The 22,768-nt window shown below is 33.6% G+C and overlaps 3 protein-coding genes across 3 annotated transcripts; all 3 read left to right on the forward strand.

The window, feature by feature from the left end:
- Nucleotides 1-1,801: 1,801 nt before the first annotated feature.
- Nucleotides 1,802-4,788, forward strand: LOC122599459 (E3 ubiquitin-protein ligase Praja-2-like). The gene is made up of 6 exons (XM_043771974.1): nt 1,802-1,960; nt 2,389-3,224; nt 3,341-3,391; nt 3,676-3,774; nt 3,944-4,108; nt 4,515-4,788. Exons 2-6 carry the CDS (start codon nt 2,409-2,411, stop codon nt 4,641-4,643), a joined length of 1,260 nt encoding a protein of 419 aa, XP_043627909.1. The 5' UTR covers nt 1,802-1,960; nt 2,389-2,408; the 3' UTR covers nt 4,644-4,788.
- Nucleotides 4,789-7,718: 2,930 nt separating this feature from the next.
- On the forward strand, nt 7,719-13,788 carry LOC122599053 (GTP-binding protein OBGC, chloroplastic). The gene is made up of 7 exons (XM_043771502.1): nt 7,719-8,752; nt 9,155-9,428; nt 10,034-10,322; nt 10,414-10,573; nt 11,252-11,360; nt 12,297-12,440; nt 13,386-13,788. The coding sequence occupies exons 1-6, from the start codon at nt 7,746-7,748 to the stop codon at nt 12,384-12,386; spliced, it is 1,929 nt and encodes a 642-aa protein (XP_043627437.1). The 5' UTR covers nt 7,719-7,745; the 3' UTR covers nt 12,387-12,440; nt 13,386-13,788.
- Nucleotides 13,789-15,792: 2,004 nt separating this feature from the next.
- Nucleotides 15,793-22,457, forward strand: LOC122599054 (3-hydroxyisobutyryl-CoA hydrolase-like protein 2, mitochondrial). The gene is made up of 14 exons (XM_043771503.1): nt 15,793-16,034; nt 16,153-16,233; nt 17,159-17,227; nt 17,307-17,370; nt 17,605-17,684; nt 18,076-18,159; nt 18,785-18,869; nt 19,025-19,110; nt 19,390-19,511; nt 19,853-19,913; nt 21,185-21,277; nt 21,354-21,455; nt 21,564-21,605; nt 22,112-22,457. The coding sequence occupies exons 1-14, from the start codon at nt 15,912-15,914 to the stop codon at nt 22,229-22,231; spliced, it is 1,212 nt and encodes a 403-aa protein (XP_043627438.1). The 5' UTR covers nt 15,793-15,911; the 3' UTR covers nt 22,232-22,457.
- Nucleotides 22,458-22,768: the final 311 nt, after the last annotated feature.

Consider the following 22,768-nt stretch of genomic DNA (forward strand, 5'->3'; position numbering starts at 1 on the left):
CACTAACATGGAATATAGAGTTTGACTTGTTTAAGTAAAATAGTTTGACTTTGAGTTTAAAGGGTCAAGATTAAATTTGATTGTGAATTTAGATGGTTAAGATCTACTCTTCAAATGATTTTTTTCTCTTGGCTATGATAGCCATATATATATATAATATAATAAGGCGGTATGAAAAACAATTAGGTATCAATTAAGTTATTGTACAAGAAGCTGAAGATATATACACTAAACTCAACTGGTCGACTAGTCTTAATAAAATTGTAAACAGGCTCACATGGAATTACAACTACTATACGTGTGTACATACTATACATGAGCATGTACCAAGTTTGAGTCCAAAAGCCTACGAGTATGCATAGGTACGTTGTTTTATGATTTACATATGAATATGTGACAATATCATATTCACTAGCTTCTTCTTAATATCTATTTCTTGATGAACTTTAAAGTTTAAACCCGTCATCTTTAAAACATTTCATTAATTTTATTTTCACTAGACTATCCAATCTAACTATATATAAATACTTTCATATAATAATTCTTTCAAAATTAGTTAATATAATTTTAACAATATAAATTAATAGTCATGAAACCAAAAATAGACGTTTCTCGACTACCACCATTTATTGCTAATTATAGAATATTCATTCTCATTCCATTGCCCATTTGCCCGACATATATAATTTCCAACGGTAAAGGCGTATTTAGTCATCCATAGATGTCACGGAATATGCCATATTATATCTATAAACCCTTATAAAGGGTATTGAAATTAAGATTAAGCATTTTTTCCATTCCCATAATACCCTTCACATTTAATTTATATTTTACTCATTCTAATCCTAACTACCGAAATTACCCTTACAAATAAATTAAATCCACAAAAATAAACTGATCTTTGATTCTAATTTTTTTAACGTTGATCTTTTTATATGGTTTTAAACCAATCGACAGAATCTCATAATCTATATTTTTGACACATTATGTAACCAATATGTTCATCCACAAAATTAGGTATAAAATTACGCCGCAACGCGCGGGTACTATGCTCATTTTTATAAATTGTTATAACTTTGACAATTTTTTAAGATCCTTAATTTCATTTTCAACAATACGACGATCCATACATTTTCCATATCATTGTACATATTTTCATATAAATAAATAAAAAACAATAGGGATATCCTAATATACCTACCAAAATAGTATAAAACTGGATTCATAAAGATTTACATATATAAAACCGAAGCCATAAAACTTTTTAAGTTCCAATAAAACCGAGACTCGAGCTATATAGAAATTTTAAATCGGCCATTAGCCCATAATGCTTTGGTTGGAGATGGGGTTTAAGTTATTTTAGGAAAGAAAAAAAAATACAAATATAAAGTTAACAAGACGCGTTAAAAAAGGTGTAAAATGTAAACACCCAAATAACAGTAACGGATAATTTGAATTTGCGAAACCTGGACGCGTTTAAGGTCAGATCCATCCGTCCGTCCGTCCGTGATCATCGTCTTCCGTCTGACTCGTTGCGTTGACTTTATATAATATTATATTCAATTCAAAGATATAAGTTAACAAAAATAACTAAAATGCGAGAAATTCTATTGGCAGGCTGGCCGGCACACATTTTGGCCTTCTATTTTGTCTTGTTTCATTTCATTTCATTTCATCATCAACCTTATAATCATAATTTTGAAACATATAGTATATAAATATTCTTATTTCTGATGACCATCATCAATCATTAATTAAAATACTTAACAAAATTAATTAATTAATTAAATGAATGAATATTATATAGTGGATGGATTAGTTACACATCATCATCATCTTTCTGATTCTTATAATAATTAAATTATTATCATCGTATCATAAAAATATTCCTTGTTCCACAATCCCTCCATTTCCTCTCCTCCCCCTTTTCTCTCTTCCGCAACAAACATACATTTTTAAGGTATTATCAACATAATCTGACTTATTATTTTTGTTTTCATTTCTATCATCATCAACGTTTTAATTAGGTATTATTGATTAATAATTCTATTCACATGTTCTGTCTTATATCACATATATATATGCTGTATGTATATCTATATTTATATACGGATGATGTATGTATGTATCTATTTGAGTATATGTGTGTGTATATATATATATGTATTTTTATGTATATAATTGAACAAGGTATTCATTTTGTTTGATATTTTTTTGTTTATGTCGAATTACGGAAGGAACTTAGGAGTTTTGAATGATTATATTGTTTTACGACGAAATTGCTTGTTACGATATCTGGTTTTAGGGGTTTTGGATTTTTGAGATTACAAAATTTTGAACGATATAGAAATAAACCGTTATGTCTAATGTTAGAAAGTTTTGTGATAGATAAGAGAGAAACCAGTTATATGGATGTGAATTCTGGTAAACGAGCTGTTGGAGGGATTGCTGCACCCAAAAGGAGGCCAGTCATTTCGAAAGATACTGCTGGCTCTCAAAGTGGAACTGCCGCTCAATTATGCAATCGAATTGGCTGCTGTGGCAGGCTTAACAATTCTAAAGGTAATAACAAAAATAAATGTTTAGAGAAACCAAAACCGTTGAAGGCTTCCTTGCGTTTATCTGCTAGCAAGGAAGTGATACAGAGTTCTTCCAAAGTTGTGAAAAAGCCTCTAGTTGAATCAGAGAAAAAAGTGTTGCCAAAGATAGAAAAAATCCCGGCTGAATCAAGCAGTGTTTCAAGTGCCTCGACAATTGAAGCGGCTAGTACCTTGACAAGTCGTGCCCAGCTAAAGTTGAAATCTAAAAGTTCGGTATCTGATCAAAACAGTGAGTCAAATAATGGCAGGAAAAAGAGGTTTACTCAAGGAGAAAGCAGTTCATCTGGTAAAGGGAAAAGGGTTATTGGGGTATCACCAAATGAAGGGCGTGTTTCTGAACCTAAAAGTTCAAGGAATTTGATATCTTGTAGAACAAATGGAGTTTCATCAGTTAGGACTCCTCGAAAGTCATTGAATCAGCTAAATGGAGACGATTTCTCATTGGTCAAGTCTAGTAATGCATCTCCTGAGAGGCCACAGGCTAAAGCGTTGAGTGTTAATGGTGGCAGTAGTACCAGCGATACTTCATCAATTATTAGCTCTGCTAGTTCCACTGATCGTACTGCTCTCCGGTTTGTGGATGAAAATGGAACACGGCATTACAACATTGATGGGATTGCAGATGTAACTTCTCTTGGTTTACCACTATACATCCTCTTTAATTGGGTCTACGGGGAACCATAGGAGCTGTTTAATTAAGGTTTTTGATGTATAATAATGATTGTCTTTTGATTTTGCAGGTACTATTGGCACTTGACAGGATCGAACAAGATCAGGAGTTAACATATGAGGTACTTAGGTTTTGGTCATTATAAACCAGAAAAAAAACCCCAAATTGGGTTAAGGGGGTGTTTGGTTTTGTCATTTTGAAATTGATTATCTGAATTTGCTAAACACTTAAAACAAGTGATCATATGATCATTACAACCTCAAACTGCATAAGTGTACCCATTGTTTATTTTGTAATAGTTATTATCTGGAATTGTTATTTAATGTCTCATAATCATTTCAAGTTGTGTATACAAGCACCTCCTAAATTTGCACATAGCTCTTAACTATACTTTTTCATCTGCAGCAATTACTATCGCTTGAGGCAAATTTATTCTTGGGTGGCCTTAACCTTTATGATCAACATAGGGACATGAGACTGGATATTGATAACATGTCATACGAGGTTTCTCTTCTTGTATTTTGTCATTCTATCTATTCTGTAAATCAGTTTCTTTCGAGGTATTGCTGGAAGCTTTTATTTCACAGCTTTTAACATCGATTTGAGTATTAGTCACAGTAGTTCTACAATTTGCAATATGGCATAATTACTCTCTGTTTTTTTCTTTTTCCAGGAATTACTTGTGCTTGAAGAGAAAATGGGTACGGTGAGCACAGCATTATCTGAAGAGCAATTATCAAAATGCATCAAAACAAGCATATATGAATCTTTGCCATTAGAGGATGAAAAAACGTGGTGCAGTTTGGGTGCAGATGACAACAAATGCAGTATTTGTCAGGTGATTATTATTCTATATATGTAATTTGGCTACTTCTGCTGATAGTTATATTTTTTTTATTATGATTGAAAAGTCCCCCAAAGTATATTCAAATGTTAAAACCTTGTACTCTTTAACTCATTATATTATAAAAAAGTTAGATGAGTGTTGTAGTGATATTGTTCTTATTAATTTTCTTTAAAACATTAAAGAAAGAGAGACAACGTTGTGTGTTGTTGACCCAACCGACCTGGCCCGTTTCAACATTAATATATGTATCCCTCTAAATGGTGGTATTAGTAATATAAGATACAAAAGACTTTCAAAATTATTTTCCAAAGTCACAAATCACGAATGGATAGGTCTTTGTTCGAAAATTGTGGTTTCCGTACTCTGAACTTGGCTAATATCTTAAATCTGCATGCAGGAGGAATTTGTGAGAGGAGATCAGATAGGAAAGATAGGATGTGGACATGGGTACCATGCTCCATGTATAAACCAGTGGCTGAGCCTCAAGAATTGGTGTCCCATTTGCAAGGCTTCACCAGAACCTTAAGATGGTACAAATCTCATGTGATTCAGTCTTTCCTTTTCCTGTCTGGTGTACATACATACACGAATACATAGACTTGTTTGGCAAATCATTTAACCCAGGCTTCTTAGCCTTGTGGACCCGATTCAATGGAAGTTACTTTTCTTTATTTGGTTTTGTTTATTTTCATGTTGGGTCATGTCTATTCTCAATATATAAAAGGGAGTCTCAAATCTCTTTTATTAGACAATCCTATGACAACAATAGGTTTTACACTGGGTTTTAAGAAAGAACAAAAGCCATATGTTGAGATTAAAAAGATATATATATTTTTGTCGTGGACTGAAGGGAAAGAGAATACTGGAGGGCTGATATGTTTCTGCGTTGACAGCTCAAAGAACTTGTGTTAATATGTGTCGGACAAAGGGAGGGAGTATTTCGGTTGGTTCTGATTCTGTACTGGCTTTAAGATGACCCATTAAAGGGAATCAAATAATTACTGACCAATGATTAGTGATTGTGGTATATGTTAAAAATTTACATTATGACATAGCCGGTGATTGTAGATGTGTGGTATGTATTAAACCATTCACATCTTAATGATCATGATATGATTATGGATTGTAATATCAGAACTCTCAAAACGCAAAAGTTACGCATACACTGTAACACCGATATGTCATAATTTTGACGGGTGTATATTTGTTTACCGTTTTAGTATTACATGTTGTGAGTGATATCAAAGTTTAGAAAACGTTCATGTGAATATCAGAGCTAGACCGTAGATATCAGTGCCAAATGCTCGACTTTCTTCAGGTAGTCTAATCAAATAACCCTCTCTATCTGCTTGTTTATGTTGTGTTGTATCAGTAAATGTCAGAGACCACATGTAATCATAAGTTGTTGATGTGTTTTAAGATGATTATGGTGTGTTTTGTCAAATTAATGTCAATATTAATACAACATAGTAGTTTGTGTAGTATTAACGCACCAGGCTCTCGGCATATTCATATGTGGTCGTGTGCAACTGTGCATCCTTATAAATAGTTAGCTTGTACAGGAAAACTCTTTAGGAACTCTAGGTGAATACTGGAAGCAATTCATAGAAATAGGGTCATATTTTATGATTTTTTGAAAGTATCTGTACAGTCCGAGTTGTAAGTATAGTGTGGTGCATAAAGTATGAATCACCTCCTATAGTTTATACTTGAGGTGTGAATGTGGAAATAAAGCTCTTGGCTACAAGAGTTGCAGACACAAACATGTCTGCTAAACGGAGATGGAGCGAGGACCAGCAAGAATAAACATCTACTGGCGAATGTGTGAGTAAGTGGATCGGCAAACAGGGTAGAGGTTGATAGCGAAAGCATGGAGTTATGACCCAATTGAGGATCCATTTTGACTCGTGAGATTAGATAACATTGAAATTATTGAGAAAAATCTAACATTGTGAGGATTGAAGTCTATGGAAGTTCCATACTTGAACTGACCTTATCGAGAACCTAGAGACTTAACAAAAATTCGAATGAGTAACAAACAATGTGTTGAATATATTTTATCTCAAATTCAGGACGGTTCCTCAATTTATTTTCAACGTCAAGTTGGAAACATCTAAAACATTTGATTAAAATCAAAGATCGGGATTTAAAAATGATTTTGAGTCTTGACCAATAATTTTAATCCAATGATGTATATTTCACGGGAATTTTCTCCTAAAAATGTCAATGCCATCAATCATATCTAGTGAATAATACTATACAAAGTACCAATTGAAATTAAATATACAACATATATTTGTCTTACATTCTTTATGTATTGCTTAGTAACTTAATAAATTCACTCACAACATTATCATGTATCTATCATAGCTAATTTTAAGATAACCTAAGTAGTAAAATGTCATTAAAATCCTTTAAAGTAACAAAAATTTGAATCTTCATCTAATAATAAATCTCAACCATCAATTAATAGATTAATATTTAAGTGACTTTAGATTTTAAAATTTATATTTAAATCGAGATATGTACCACAGAGGCTTTTTGAAATATTTAACATGAGGTATATAAATAACAATGTTGTAAATATCGGTTATCTCGGCCGATATATAGGTGGTATATCGGATGTTGGACCCCTATTGATACAATAACTTGATTATCGGTCAAATATATCGGGTTGGTCAAATACTGGTCAATATCGGCGTTTATCGGGTATTTTCGGTCAACAAGAAAGTTTGACTTTTTGGGTTTTAAACTTTTAGGAATTAGGATTTTGTCACAATAGACCCCTCTTTTGTCCATATGATGATGGCGTTATTATAAAAAGAAAAAATAAAAATGGGAATATTAAAAAGATTGTGAGTAGTATAAACCTTTGATCTTGTATTCAATATTGTTGCAAAATATGAATTAGGTGATGATGGAGAAGTGTTAGATGAAAAAGCACAACTGACTAATCTAGTAGTCACAATCACTGTGTGATATATGACAATATTGATGATTTGATGGTGACTGAATACGGAGAGTGGAGAAAATGTGAGTGAGAATGAGACTTTTTCATACTTTACATCTTTACATATGTATCATACATTGTATAAAATAGTACGAGTATATTATATCAAAGATAAAACGCTTATTTCCAAGAAATTAATCTCGATTCATATACACCACACGTTTTATTTATTAATTTTCATCTTTGTTTCTTTAACTTTTAACTTTGAGAATAATATACTTTTTAAATTGTATGACTACAACTTGTTTTATTTAATACTGTATATTTCTAAATTTTTTAAATTTTGATATTTTTCAATGGTTTTTGTTGTTAAGAACGTTATCTTGTCCGTTTGTTTCACTTATAGAACCATAAATATATTTAAAAGATACAAAACATGAATATATTGTTAATATATACTCGTATAATTTTTTAAATAAATTCATATACAATTTAAAGTACCCGATATATCCTGATATATCGCGTATTGGTGGTAGACACACGTTAACTTATATCCAAATTACGGTAAAAGAATAAAATAAACGTCAAACAAAGTCAAACATTGGACTTTTCCCGAACATAAATCTTATGTCTTTACCTTCTTCATTTACACACACACACACTCACACAGAGCCAAAAATGGCTTCTTTATCTCTTCATTCTTTTCTTACCATTCATGCCCAATCTCGCTCTAATAATAATAACAGTAAAACCACACGTAAGCAACAACTTTCCATTAAACATCCTAAAAAACCCACTTTCCGGCCACCACCGCTTTCTTCCGTCTCCGGCGGCGAAGCCACCACCTACACTCGCCTTCCTCCTTTAGAAGACGTCATCGTTTCAAAACCCTTTAAAGAAGTCAAATTATCTGACTTGCCCATCCCAAAACACAAACAAAAAGATATAGTAACTAAAAATTCTGTCACTAAAACTAAAGATAAGATTTTTGATGAAAATGTAGAGATTTTGGATTCTGAAAATGAAAATGAAGATGGATTTGATTATGGGAAATTTGAGTTATTTGAGGTTAATTCTGATGATGAATTTGATAGTGATGGTGAAGAGTATTTTGTAAATGAATTAGGATTTGAGAATGAAAATCAAGAAAATGTGTTGGATTTTCAAGAAAGTTTGGAACTTGATGATGAATTGAGGGAGAAAGAAAAAGGGGTGCCTGCAGTGATGAGATGTTTCGACAGGGCGAAAATATACGTAAGATCGGGTGACGGTGGGAACGGGGTAGTGGCGTTTCGGCGTGAAAAGTTTGTACCTTTAGGGGGGCCATCTGGGGGAGATGGTGGAAGAGGGGGGAATGTTTATTTAGAAGTTGATAGTGCTATGAATTCTTTGTTGCCATTTAGGAATAGTATACATTTTAGGGCAGGAAGAGGGAGTCATGGACAAGGGAGTAAGATGAACGGGGCGAAAGGTGAAGATGTCGTTGTGAAAGTGCCACCGGGGACGGTTGTTAGAGGTGTTGGGAAAGATGGAGTTGTTGGTGATGTGTTGTTGGAGTTGTTGTATGTTGGAGATAGGGCTTTGTTGTTGCCTGGTGGTAGAGGTGGTAGAGGGAATGCTTCGTTTAAGTCCGGGGCTAATAAGGTGCCTAGGATTGCTGAGAATGGTGAAGAAGGTCCTGAAATGTGAGTTTTTGTTTTATAGATTTTGTGAAGTTTAGTTAATTTTGTTTTGAGGTTGTAAGTTTGTATATGTATTGATTGTTATGCTGTGTTTTGATGTGCTTTTCGTAAGTGATCATGTTGGTTTTAGATAATGAGAGATAAATAATAGTCATTAGTAGTAAGACACGTCCAGGAAGTAGATAATAGGAGTAGTATTTTGACAAGCTTTGGCCGTATTTGTAATGATATAATTGAGCAATTTTGATTAATGAAAATTTTATACATAAAATGGCCAAATAGACAAAGATAGAGACTTGTGAAATTGGAGTAGGGGTCTCTCAATGACTCGAGTTAGGATTGGAATACTGACAATGCTGTGTATCTTAGATGGTAATCATTAGTTTTAATGTTGCTTTTTACTAGGTGGTTGGAATTGGAGCTTAAATTGGTTGCGGATATTGGGATAGTGGGCGCTCCAAATGCAGGAAAAAGCACTTTTCTGAGTGTTATAAGTGCTGCTGAGCCAAACATTGCAAATTACCCCTTTACAACATTACTTCCCAATTTGGGTGTGGTTTCATTTGATTATGATGCTTCTATAGTTGTGGCGGATCTTCCTGGTTTACTTGAAGGAGCCCACCGAGGTTTTGGTTTGGGCCATGAGTTTCTTAGGCATACCGAAAGATGTTCTGCTCTGGTATACTTCTTTTTCTATTATTCCGATATCTCTATCTCAACTTTTAGATAGAGTATCACAAGCTCATTATACAATTTTATATCTCCCAATCATGAAGAAACAGATCCCATTGTTCTTATGTACAAAGTGATGAAAATTTATTATACATCATATAAATCTTAGATAGCTAAACATACATATGGGTTCATTATGAAATGGGATCATGGTTTAATATACAATAATATTAATTTATATCATAAAACATTGTAACATGACAAATTTCGAACTTGAAAGATATGAAAAATATAAAAAATGAAAGAAAGGGGTAACTCTAAGGCCTATCATTTCATGATTTGATGCTTGATCTTGACGTGCCCTGCAAAACAAGTTATAGAATAAGCACACTGTGCAGCGACACTAGTAGAAGAACAAACTTAGAGCACAAAATATGTGTTTCCCATAATGCTCATTGCTTATAGATGGCTAGTTGTGTGCCAAGTTATTTTTGCATTTTTGCCAAGTAGATTTGGAAACTAATGTGACATTTTTATGCATTCAAGTAGAAACAAATACAAACGATTATATAATTGTGAGTTAATAGTTCTATTATGAAAATGGAGGCTTAGGTACACATTGTCGATGGCTCGTCTCAACAACCAGATTATGAATATGACGCAGTTCGTCTAGAGCTGGAAATGTTCAGTCCTGAAATTGCTGAAAAGCCATTTATAGTTGCATATAACAAAATGGATCTTCCTGAAGCATATGAAAACTGGAAATCATTCCAAAAGAACTTACGTTCACGTGGGATTGAACCTTTTTGCATTAGTGCATTGAATAGAGACGGAACACGAGAACTGATAACCGCTGCTTATGAGCTTGTACGGCAAGGAATTGAAGACAAAAAGGATGAAAGTAAGGAATTCATTTATGATGACTTTTACGGCCATGTGTTGTGTTTTTATGTTTATTTTTTGTATATATATTATCTTTCCGTTTCATGTAGGTTGGAGAGATCCGGTACAGTTCAGTCATGTGGCTGAAATGGTGAAAAAGCAACGAACTGCTCCCATTAATGAATTTGAGATCTCACATGATAGTTCTTCCGACACATGGCATATTGAAGGAGCGGGATTGCAACGATTTGTCCAAATGACAAACTGGAAGTAAGTTTGTTCTCTCTCTCTCTCTCTCTCTCTCACTTTTTCTGTACATACCATTCTGCTTTTATCTAAGTGGGTCATTAGCAAATAATGCTAAAGCTCACTTTAATAGATGTTATGGGGTTAGAATGTCAAAATGGGTTATGGTTGAATGGGTCACTATTTAGTTGGGTCAAAATGGGCCAGGTCTTTTGTTTATTTTAGTAGTATATTCATAGATGTGGCAAAATGGATGGGTTGAGCAGCGGTTTGGGTAACTTCGTAACTGGCAATAATTATCTGATGTTTGAATATCATATTTTACAGTTTTTTATGTATTTAGAAAACATTTTGGGTTACATTCAACCTTTCCTTAAGTTGTTTTTTATTATTTTATTTTTAAATTCACATGTTTGGCCTGTTAGTTTCTCTATAACATAACATGAATATACTCATTCATAAATAAATGGTTGGAAAATTGGAATACGTACTGCTAAGTTGCTTGCTCGAGACATGCTAGTTTTCCTCTTTTATTTTTAAAGGCAAAGATTTACAACCACATCTATAACCACCTAATAATTACACCAATTGTCTCAAGTTGATAGGTCACCCCAAGGCTGCTAGTTTTCCTTTTGTGTCACAAGCAAAACCACCAACATGTAATCAGGATCATAACTGACTAAATATTAACTTCTTGCATAGGTATATGGATTCTGATAGAAGATTCCAGCACGTGCTAGAGGCATGTGGCGTTAACAAGTCTTTAATTAAGCGTGGTGTGAAGGAAGGTGATACAGTCATCATTGGCGAGGTATGTTATTATGTTGTTAAATTCATTTTATTGAAATATCCAACTCTTAAAAAGGGCACAAGAAGAGATTTTTGTAGCTTGTTCAGATACAAAGAAATTATTAAAGAACTTGTACATGCATTTTGTAAGTGAAATGTTAGCTTGCATCTGCAAAATGATGGTTACCAAAGTATTCTTGATCATTAGAATTTTCACATTGCAACCCATTTTGGTCAAACTGGCTCATAAAGGTTATACTTTTACTAATAATGGATAAAATAGGAATAAGTAAGAAAGTTAGATAAAAAGAAAACGTTTCATACGGTTTTAAAAGTTGCCCAATTATACTAAAGCAAGTACCCCCTAGTTACTTTTATTCCTAAAACTGGATAATTTTCGTTTCACAATTTTCGCATCATATAAATTGTATCAAGTATGTATAAAATCTTTAAACATCATTGGCTGGTTAACCCAACCCGTATTGACCTGCCTTTAAAATTGACCTCTTTTGACCCAAACCTGTTATCTAACCTGCCTAATGCACGTTTACTAGCTTTGTAAATATTCACATAAATGGACTAATTGACAAGGTTGTAAATAACGCTCGGCGGTCACTCGGCGGTCGACCACCTTTAAGGTTAAATCTCATTTCGCGGAGTTATAACGGCGTTATAACGGAGACTATAAAATATGAAGGAATTTATACAAAAAATATATATATTAGCAATATCCTAACAAAATTAGTCAAAAAAATGTCTTTTGACCGTTAAGCTCCGTTAAATCCGTTGTTTGACCGTTAAATTCCGTCATAAAGGCCGTTAAGACCGTTAAATCCTCAGACCTTTAAATTTACCCTCCAACCCCCTTAACGTAACGCTGGACCTCCGTTACCGTTATAACGGCCGTTAAGGCCGATATTTACAACACTGCTAATTGAAGTGTCCTTGTTTATGCTAGATGGAGATGGTGTGGCACGATTCTCCGAACAATTCTGGTCCGAACAGGAAACAGTCAACAGAATCAGTCAAATGGGCTAATTGGAAATGATCCATGTGAGCTTCAAGATTTTAAAATAGTCAAAGGTGCTGGTTATTTATATAGGTATGTATTATCAAACCAAATATCTAATGGCTTTTATGCTTAAGGTTTTGCATAAGCCCTAGAGAGTGGAAACTATAATATTGACTAATTGAGCATCAATTTTGTGCTGGATGTCCATTGGCACATGGCTTATGATTAGATTTGTAATTTGTAATGCAAAAGGAAATGATTTGAACCCTGCGCGTTTAGGTTATTCGAGCCGACAATTTTGGCCAATTCACTCATGGATTGGTCAGTTTGGGTTGTTTTTATCGTTGATGGGTAATTTTAAAAGTTAAGCTAGAAAGCAAACGGTTCAAATGGCTTATACAAAGTCACAAAGTAAATTTTTAATGCTTACAACTTTCTAAATCTTTGCATTTAGAAGATAAGTAGTTATTGTAATTCTAATCATATCTAATGCACTAACTATGTTTTTAAAATGGACAAAGTATTGCTGGTGGATCAACCAAAGTGACCCAGACTGTGTTAGCTTTAAATAATAGTTAGTTCGTGTTTTGATATTTTGTAATAGATTAGTCCTTTAATTTATTGTATTAAGTATGGAAGGGTTTGTGTTGTAATAAGTTAAGGACTTCAATGTAATTAGGGAAGGGGTTTAGTGCAAATGCTGTGCCTATATAAACCCCTCCACCTTGTAACAATTCCAACCTTTTTGCCATAATATAATTATTCCTTTTCCCATTTTCTCTCCTTTCTCTCTCACACACTTAAGACTCAATTCACAATTAGCATTGTTTTCAGACTGTACTAAAAATTGTTCAAGTCATTACCCGTTTCCACCCATTTTGTAGCCTCTAGGTTGTTCTGAATAGTTCTAAACCCACTTGACTGATCCCAATAAGGCACTCTAGCTTTCACTAGCTTCAGATGTGTTCTATATCAAGCACGAGTCTAGTATGCATTGCTAAACCTAATATGTAGCACTTGTGTCAATCTGTGCAGTGCCTCAATGATGCTGGTTGCAGATACAAGATGATCTATAGATGACGAGATCTGCAGTTCATGTAAAAGTTAATGGTGTCCTGTTTTTCCCTTGCACATACATGCATCTTTTGTTGTATTAGTTAGGTTAATGCTGTACTCTTATGAATATATATTTTTCATATAGAATACCAAAATACCCCTTTAGCCATCTATCAGATCTTTTTTGTCTCCAGGAGGTGCAGAGGGTAAAATATAACATCCACCGACACGCTAGCATTAGTTTGTAACGGGTTATGTCGTTTGGGTCTATTGGGTCATCGTACTATCTATTTATGTATCATATTCAAGAATTTATATTTACACAAAAATTGCGAAAATGCAATAATGACAAGAAGCTCAACGAATACCGTCATTTGACAAATTGTACTTATATTTGTTAAACATGTGATCTTTACTTCTTTGCAACTTAATTGTCTCGTTGTGAAATTGGTATTCTTCCATAATCTTAGTTTTACTTTCCAAACATGTTAGTTTAATGTCTAATTATGAACCCAACCCATGATCTCCTTTTCACTTTTTGACCAATTGGCAATTGCTACCAGTTGCGACCCGATTGAGGATCAATATGAGCCAATTGTGCATCAACGGCGGTAACCGGGTGATTAGCTATTAGCTTGGTGACCTGCTTTAGATATCATGTTTTTAGGTTCCACAAAAAAAAAAAAAAAAAAAAAAAAAAAAAAAAAAAAAAAAAAGCCGAGTTTGAGTATCTTTAATTATGGCGTGTTGGAATATGTGATGATACGCTGGTTTGCTGGGTGGGTTATATGTCACAATCGACGTATACTCATACTTGCATATATGTATCACTCAAGCAAAAAGGGATGTTATCGTTTTACTATAAAGGTTTCTATACACATCTTGTCATATAAATGGATTAAATATGTTTGGCTGGAAGGATAATCTGGTTAGAAGAATGGTAAATATTCAATCAATGGAGTGTGGAGCATGCGGTCTGGAAGATGAGTCTTTGGAACATGCGTTTGGCTCGTGTGAATTAGCTATGCAGGTTTGGGTCAAAGAACTACCGATTCTAGCGCAACAACTATGAGGTGATGTGGAGTGGAAGCAAGCTGTCCATTCGGTCATTGCAACATCGATTTGGTGTCTTTTGAGGAATAGAAACACTGCTGTTTTTAATTCAAAAAGGGGCTAGCCGAAGTTAATTATTGAAGAAATTCGAGCTTTATCTTCATTCGGGTAAAGAATAGATCAAGACATAAAAGCTTGTCTTGGAGAAATTGGTGTGAGTTTAATTTTCATTTATTTAACTAGTTTGATGTAATTGTTATGTGCTTTTTTTTTCTGGATGAACTGATGTTTGTATTTTGTGGCGTTTGATGGTGACCAATTCTTTTGTTGGTTCACCGAGTAAAATGATAATTGCTTTGTTGGTCGTATAAATTAATTTGTTAGGATATTTTAACAAAAGGGGGTAATTAGGATATTTTAAAGATAATGGCTTGGCCGTATAAATTAATTTGTTAAGAGTAAAAATTATCATTTTGCATTAAGAAGAATTATTTAGGTAGAATGTTATTCATAAAAGTACTCAAGGTAATTAAAAAAATAAATTGAAAAATAGGCCAAAGTATTATATCCTTATACTAACAAGGAAGGAATAATGAACAGTAAAGGGATGAACAGTGTTCGCCTGTGTGGCGAGAGTTACTATTCGTCTACGTAACAGCCTGTATAATTTTGCTAAATTGTATCCCGTCTGATCTTTTTATTACAGATTATTTATTGGTTTTTTTTTATACTTTTTTTCCTCTTGAGTTTTCAAACAATATATTGCAACTTTTTTATGCTATATCCCGTACCATTATCATTATTTGGATTTTGTCACATCGTATCCTATTTGAGCTTTCTATTACGAGTTACTTATTGGTTTTTTTCATATTTTTTTTCCCGTTTGAGTTTTCCAAACAGTATATCACATTTTGTTAATGGTCATATCTTGTAATGTTATGTACCTTATTTGGTTTTTACACACTTTCTTATATGTGGTTTCGACTGGTATATTATAAACTTTCATTCGACCTTTTTCTTTGTTCATATTAAATATTTGAAACTTCGTAATGCTAAGACGAAAGCTAATGTGGTTTTGACATTAAATAAATATACATTTCAAAAAAGTTTCAGTGACATAATAGTTTTTAAATAGGTGGTAGGAGGTTTAAAACAACAAAACCATTTCAAAGCAAAAATTAAGTGGGACTCGAAATTTACTAGTTAATAAAAAAGGAAATTCAAGATTTGAAATGGGTATGGGCCAAAATGTTAAAATCATGAAATGGGGTAATACATAGGCCCAATGAAGATGGTTGTAATGTTTCTACACCAAAATCTTGAAACTCTTTACAGGAAAACCTGGCGCTGCTAATCTAATAACCTTGATTCATCATTTCATTTTGAAGAAGAGAAAAAAAAAAAAAGGTTAAGAAGAAAAGAAAAAAAGGGTTTAATCAAGAAATAAAAAAGATGCAGCGACTGAAATCACTGTCACTAGTGACGCGTTCGTCGCAAAAACAGTGCCACAAGTTCTTTGCCACAGTTTCTGCTCAACGTGACAATTACCCTCAACACAATCATTCCCAAGATGAGGTCTTTCTTTCTTTCTTTCTTCTATATATATATATATTATATATATATATATAAGTTTTTAATGTTGGGGTTTTGTGTGTGTGTAAAAAGTTTGATATTGATATTGGATGTGGAATAGGTGTTGGTGGAAGGAAGAGCATTTTCAAGAGCTGCAATATTAAACAGACCATTTAAGCTCAATGCAATTACTACCTCTATGGTTATATTTCTTTCTTTTTAATTTTCCTTTCTTCTGATTTCTTAAATTTATTTAGCTTATAATGCATATGGGTAAATGGAGGAAGTTTTCGGGTTATTGGCCGGCCAGGAGGGAGTCTTTGACTTAGATGTAGGTGGTCAAACGAGGTTATCCGGTGAACATTTCCGTATACTTTCCCCTAGACACTCCCAAAATGTTTACCAACATGACTTTCCATGTGGGTAGCGGCCCAATGTGGTGGTTTAAAAATTAAAATGCATTCCATTTTTCGATTTATTTTATTTAGGAGAATACCATTTACTATTTTTGTAATTAATTGTATGTTAATGAGGTTATTTTGTTCCAAATTGTTGGTTATTAGAATCAAATGTGACTCATTGAAGTATCCTTGTTTAATCCTAATCAGAAGCAAGCAGTAACTTGATAAAATAGAATAATTCATTGTTAAGATTGGACTAGTCGGTTGGACCACCATGGTTGCTAGGTGACTGACAAGCTTGAGGCGGTCTGATGTGGGCGGGTTGGGTTATTGAGAAATCAACTTGTTGCGAAAGCAAGTGTCTTTTTCCCCGCGCAATTAACTAAACAAATATGAAATTTAAAGACTTTTTAATGGAACACAAATAACCCAAATAGAATATATTTAGTGACCAAGATGGAATGAAAACATACTTTCAATGACCAGGTTGGAGCAAAAGTAAGAAAATGAACTAGGTTGAACTTGAGTCTAAGTACTTTGCTATTGTATGCAATTTCACATTACAAAATTAAGTTGCATTGCCATTTGGAGAGAAAATAGTTCGTACATATTCTATAAAGCGAGGGCTTATTTGTACTTATTCGTGGTCTTGTTCGTAGACGATTTTTTTTACTAAAAGTAATGTGATGTGAATTTTTCATAACGTTATTGTATTATTATATGTAGGCTGGTAGGTTACAAAGACTTTATGAGTCATGGGAGGACAACTCACAAATTGGATTTGTCACAATGAAGGTAATACATGCTTTGAAAGGTTTTATTGTTTTTGTAAGGATTTGTATGTATATCTAACTGTCATTTGAATTTATTGAAGGGTAGTGGTAGGGCATTTTGTTCTGGTGCGGACATGGTAGCCATCTATCGTTTGCTTCAAGAAGGTGATCTAGTTTTGTCTGTTTTTTAAAAAAACTTCGTAAAATGTATATTTATGTTTATATAGAGGTTTCAATCTCCAATCTTCTATGGATACCCGAACCAGATAACATGTGTGTATACAAGTATGCACACATCGATAGTATATTTGTTTAAGTAGCTTGTGATTTATGTGCATCCTATTTGGGACTGATCAAGCTATGTCTTTCTTACCAAACGATTGCTTGACATGTGTACAGGCAAAGAGGCTGAATGCAAAGAATCTTTCAGGAAGTTGTATCATTTTATATACCTTTTAGGAACGTATTTAAAGCCAAATGTGAGTATCCAACTTCCTTCTATCTTAGACATAATACTTAGCGCATCTCCAATGGAAAGCTTTTTTTAAAACTTATTACTCTTCTATTAAGCTTTTCATTGAAACTAAAAGCTCTTTTCCTGTTGAAACTATAAGAGCTTTTTGGCAATAGCTAATGTTTCCATAAGCCATTGGTAAGAATACACATTCTCTCTCTTGCTTTTGTTAATTATCTATAAAAGAATTCTGAGCTTTTTAAAGACTAATTTCATTGGAGCAAAAGCTTTTTATAAGCAAGCCTTTTACAAAAAGCTTTTATAAAAACTCCCATTGGGGATGCTCTTAGAACAATGGACTCCATCACTGCAACTGAACAATGGCAATTGACCATCGGCTATTCACTATTTAACAGTTGGCTATATTGGACGGTATCACGATGGGTGGTGGTGCAGGCATTGCTTTTCCTGGAATGTTCCGCATTGCAACTGACAAGACTGTATGCATTGTCTTCTTTTCATCTGTCTTTAGTTAAATTCATTGACTTATATAACCTTGAATTATTGCTGCGGCGTTCATATTGAATTTTACTGTTAGCAACCTGACATCGATGGCTAAATTCGCTATGGGATTCTGTCTTGCAACATTACTTCTTCATAAACTCAAAGTGTGAAATTTAGTATTCTTGAGAGCGTTGTAGTCATATAACCATTAAGACTAATCATCTCCCCTCGATTAGACACTAAGCTGCAACTTCAGTGCCTTACAGTATTATTCTTATTATTAGTAGGGATAACGATCTATGCTGCTAACTGTATGCAAGATTGGGTGCAGTATGTGCTAAATAAGGGCATGAGTGGTAATCATGGTTATGTACAAAATTTGAAGGGTTTGAAATCTAAAAATGTTATGCTAAACTATTCTTTTTGGCATGCCTAACTTATGTGCACTGAGCTGTAAAAGTTTTAGCTCTTCTATTTTACAGATTTAATTTCTCTATTGACCATAAGTCAAACACAGTTGATACTTCACACAATTATATTTTATCAAGATTGTTAGATTTTTTTGTGTGTCTTTGTGTGGCAAATAGTTATTCCTTGATATATAAAGTTAACCGCCTGTAGGTTTTTGCAACTCCGGAAGTTCAAATGGGATTTCATCCAGATGCAGGGGCTTCCTTTTATCTTTCTCGACTGCCTGGTTATCTAGGTAAGTATTGGAAGTTCTATTACCTCTTTAGATTTCACAATGTAATTTTGAGGCAATAAATAACCTTAGTAATACACCTAATAAGTTGGTTAACAAACTTTTAATTATAAAATAAAAAATAATACGCCTCATATCTTTTGTCACTATTATTATAGGTGAATTTTTGGCTTTGACTGGAGAAAGGCTTAATGGTGCTGAACTCGTTGCCTGTGGCCTTGCTACACACTATTCATTGAATGCAGTATGTGCCTCAGACCTCCCTTTCAGCTATAATAGATGAGGCAACTTCGACCCATAATTATAAATGGGTTGACATGGGTTATAATCTATCCTTAACTTGTCAAATTTGGAAAACATATATCTAAATTTCTTACAGACTCCTACATACTTTTAATTCTATGAATTAGATTATCATTGTATTAAAATTCTTTTATAGTCATATTCAATGCATTACCTATATGTAAAAGCTGGACACAAACTATGTTTAGGTTACGCTCATTAATCATGATAATTTCTACAGAAACTTTCTTGGATTGAAGAACGCCTAGGACAATTGATGACAGATGACCCTTCTGTCATATCAGATTCCCTTGCTCAATATGGCGATCTTGTCTATGTAGATAAGAACAGTGTGCTTAACAAGTAATGTTCTACTCCCTCCATTTTTATTCAATATAGAAAAATGAAAAACATCGAACTTTTCTGTTATTCATAATAGGCTTACATGTAATGAACAGTATGCTTCAGAACCTTTAAATAAGCAGAAATGTTTTATTCGTTGTGTCAATGTTTTAGATACTTAAAATACTACTCCATAATAGGTTTTTTGTGTAAAGTGACCCTTCTATATATATGTTCCATAATTATGTAGTTTTTGTTCCTTTCTTTGTGTGTTCAGTTCAGTATTACTCATTGAAGTAAGAGCTTCTGACTGTCTTGTTATTACATTTGGTTTTTTATTTTCTTTTTTAATTGTGTTTCAGGATTGACAGAATAGACAGATATTTTTGCCACGACACAGTCGAGGAAATTGTGGATGCTTTAGTAAGTTCACACACTCATGCCTAGGTTACTCATGTTGCATGACTATGTATGGGGAATTTGAGCCAAAACACTTCTTTTCAAAAGCTTATATAGATTTTAGTGTTTCATATATATGATTAGAGAAGTTGGGGTGGGTTATCTTGAGAACTCACAAATAAAAAAGAACGCGTAAACAATTTTGGGACCACACATTTTCACATCTTTCCTCTCTCTTTAGTTAAAAATGAAAATCCATCCAAATCATTCAAAATGATTTATCTCACAAACCGTATATCGTTAGATGAAAAAAAAGTATGGGTAGTCCAAAAATTTCGTCTTCTTTCATTAGAGATGCGACTTGATATACTTTTGACGACTTTTTAAATTTCGTTTTCTTTTTGGTACTTACACATAACCTACACATGTGTAGGTTAAACGGAAATTATGATTCGGAACGGGCTTCTCCCTTAAGGAAATTCGTAAAGGGTAGCTGGTGAGGATGATAGGTCATTGAGGGTGATAGGTCATAGTGTGATAGGTCATATAGGGTGATAAGTCATAGGGGGTGATCCGTGATGGGTGATCTACCTAATGAGCTCCGCCCTTAACCACTATGGCTCTACCATGGACTGACGGGCTCCGCCCTTGGCCACCATGGCTCCGCCATGGATTGATGGGCTTCGCCCTTGACCTTCATTGTTGTGTACCGTTGGTCAATCACTAATTTACATGTGAAAACAAAGATTCTACAATGTGTAAGTACAGAAGTACAAGGGGAAAAAAACTAAAATTAAAATATCGTCAAAAGTATATCGAGTTGCATCTCTAATAAAAGATGATGTCATAAGACTACCCATACTTTTTTTTTCATCTAACGATTCAAGGTTTGTGAGATAAAACATTTTGAATAATATGGATGAATTTTCATTTTTAATTGAAGAGAGAGAAAAGGGAGAAGAATGTGTGGTCCATAATGTTTCTCGAGTTTTTTTTTTTTTAAAGGGTTCTTGAATAACCCTTTCTCTAGAAAAGTTATATTATTCCATAATTAATCTGCTTTTTGAATAAAAAATGAATTAGGAGGTTTTATGCATTAAAAACACAGGTTGGCTCATCTCAAACCAATTTTTTAAGTTATTTTTATTTTTTACTTGTTTGCACACTTATAATTTTATGGTAGATCAAGTGATCAACCCATTTAGTGAATATTAGAAACTGCCACCTTGATTTATGATTGGACAATATATCAGTTAAAAAGCTTCTAAATTAAATGGTGTACGATCATTATGTAGAGAGAAGGAGAGTCTCATGATGAATTATGTTCGACTGCCCTAAAGAAGCTGAAGGAAGCTTCCCCATTGAGCTTAAAGATCACTTTACAATCTGTGAGTCCACTTTTCATGGTGTTCAAAAAAATTTCTTATTAAATCAAACCATACAACTTATTGTGGTAAATTGCAGATAAGAGAAGGTAGATTCCAACCACTTGATCAATGTTTGGCTCGTGAATATCGTACATCGTTGCATTGCATCTCCAAACACGTTTCTGGAGACTTTTGTGAGGTAGGATTGGTCTCTCTGATCTTTCACTTCATAAAAGAAACCTATACATGCATGAGTGCATGCATCCATTCATAGTGTGATCAGCCTTTCATTTATCCACTCTTATAGGGTATTCGAGCAAGACTAGTTGACAAGGACTATGCTCCTAAGGTACACTTTTTTGTTCTCTACCACTCCCAGGACCTAGATAGTGATGGAAGTTTCAACCCATTTATCAATGAAATGGATTAGTTTTGTGTCATGTTTTATCTCTAATGAGTTAAATAAGTATCTTTAAAGTTAAGTATTAGCTAAAAAGGATATGGGTTGAAAGTTATTGCCAAGAGTTTATTTTTGATTCATAAAATGGATGTCTCCATTCTAAGTCAACAGTTTACAGTATTACCTCCCTATGGTGTTTTAATTTATAACTTGCAGATTATTGTTGTAGTGATGTTTATTCATCGTTCTTGGAACACAATGATTTACCAAAGTTTTTTAAATAAATGCACACAACATGCTTTGTGTCAACCCGACTTGTCCTGGCCCACACAATAATTACCTGCTTTGACATATGGCCCATCTTGCCCATCTGTCATCCCTACTATATATAATTTCAAAATTTGAGATATTTCAAGAAGGATTTGCAAATGTTTATGTTTTCTTGAATTTGGCAGTGGGATACTCCAAGTTTGGAAGCGGTGAGCAGAGACATGGTTGACTATTATTTTGCACCACTTCCTGATTCGGAGCCAGAACTGAACTTGCCCACATCCTTGAGAGAACCTTTCATGTGAAAATCGTGTTTCAAGTTCCAATTTCAAATTAACCGGAGGAATATATGAATTAGGTTCTGCTCTTTTTGTTTTTTCTGTGCAACTTCTTCCCATAAAAAAGTGCCACACTTTTCATGTTGGCAAAAATTGTACGGTTATTGTCACCACCACTACTATATATTAGTTATACTGATTTTTGCCTCTTAGATTCTTTAATATTATAGTAATGCCATTTAGTTATTGGACATCTGGTTACAATCCCATGGAGGAAAAAGTCGTTTTTTTTTTTGTTTTCTGTGCATTATTAAAGATTAGTGAATGCAAGTATTACTACAGGTTTAACCATGCTACTAAGGTTGGTAAACATAAATTCTTGGATTTGCAAAGAAAAGTTGACAAATAATATGTAAAATGGCGTGTGTTTCCTTTATAAAAAATTGGAATATTTCTTGCGTAGAAACTTGATTTTATCTTTTATCATTTTGAGTAATAAAGGTTTATTCTGACTGGAAATTTGGTTAAATCCGGTTAACATCAGATTAGTATTTGACCAACCTT

This window comes from Erigeron canadensis, chromosome 5, assembly GCF_010389155.1.
Source record: "Erigeron canadensis isolate Cc75 chromosome 5, C_canadensis_v1, whole genome shotgun sequence".
NCBI classification, from domain to species: Eukaryota; Viridiplantae; Streptophyta; class Magnoliopsida; order Asterales; family Asteraceae; genus Erigeron; species Erigeron canadensis.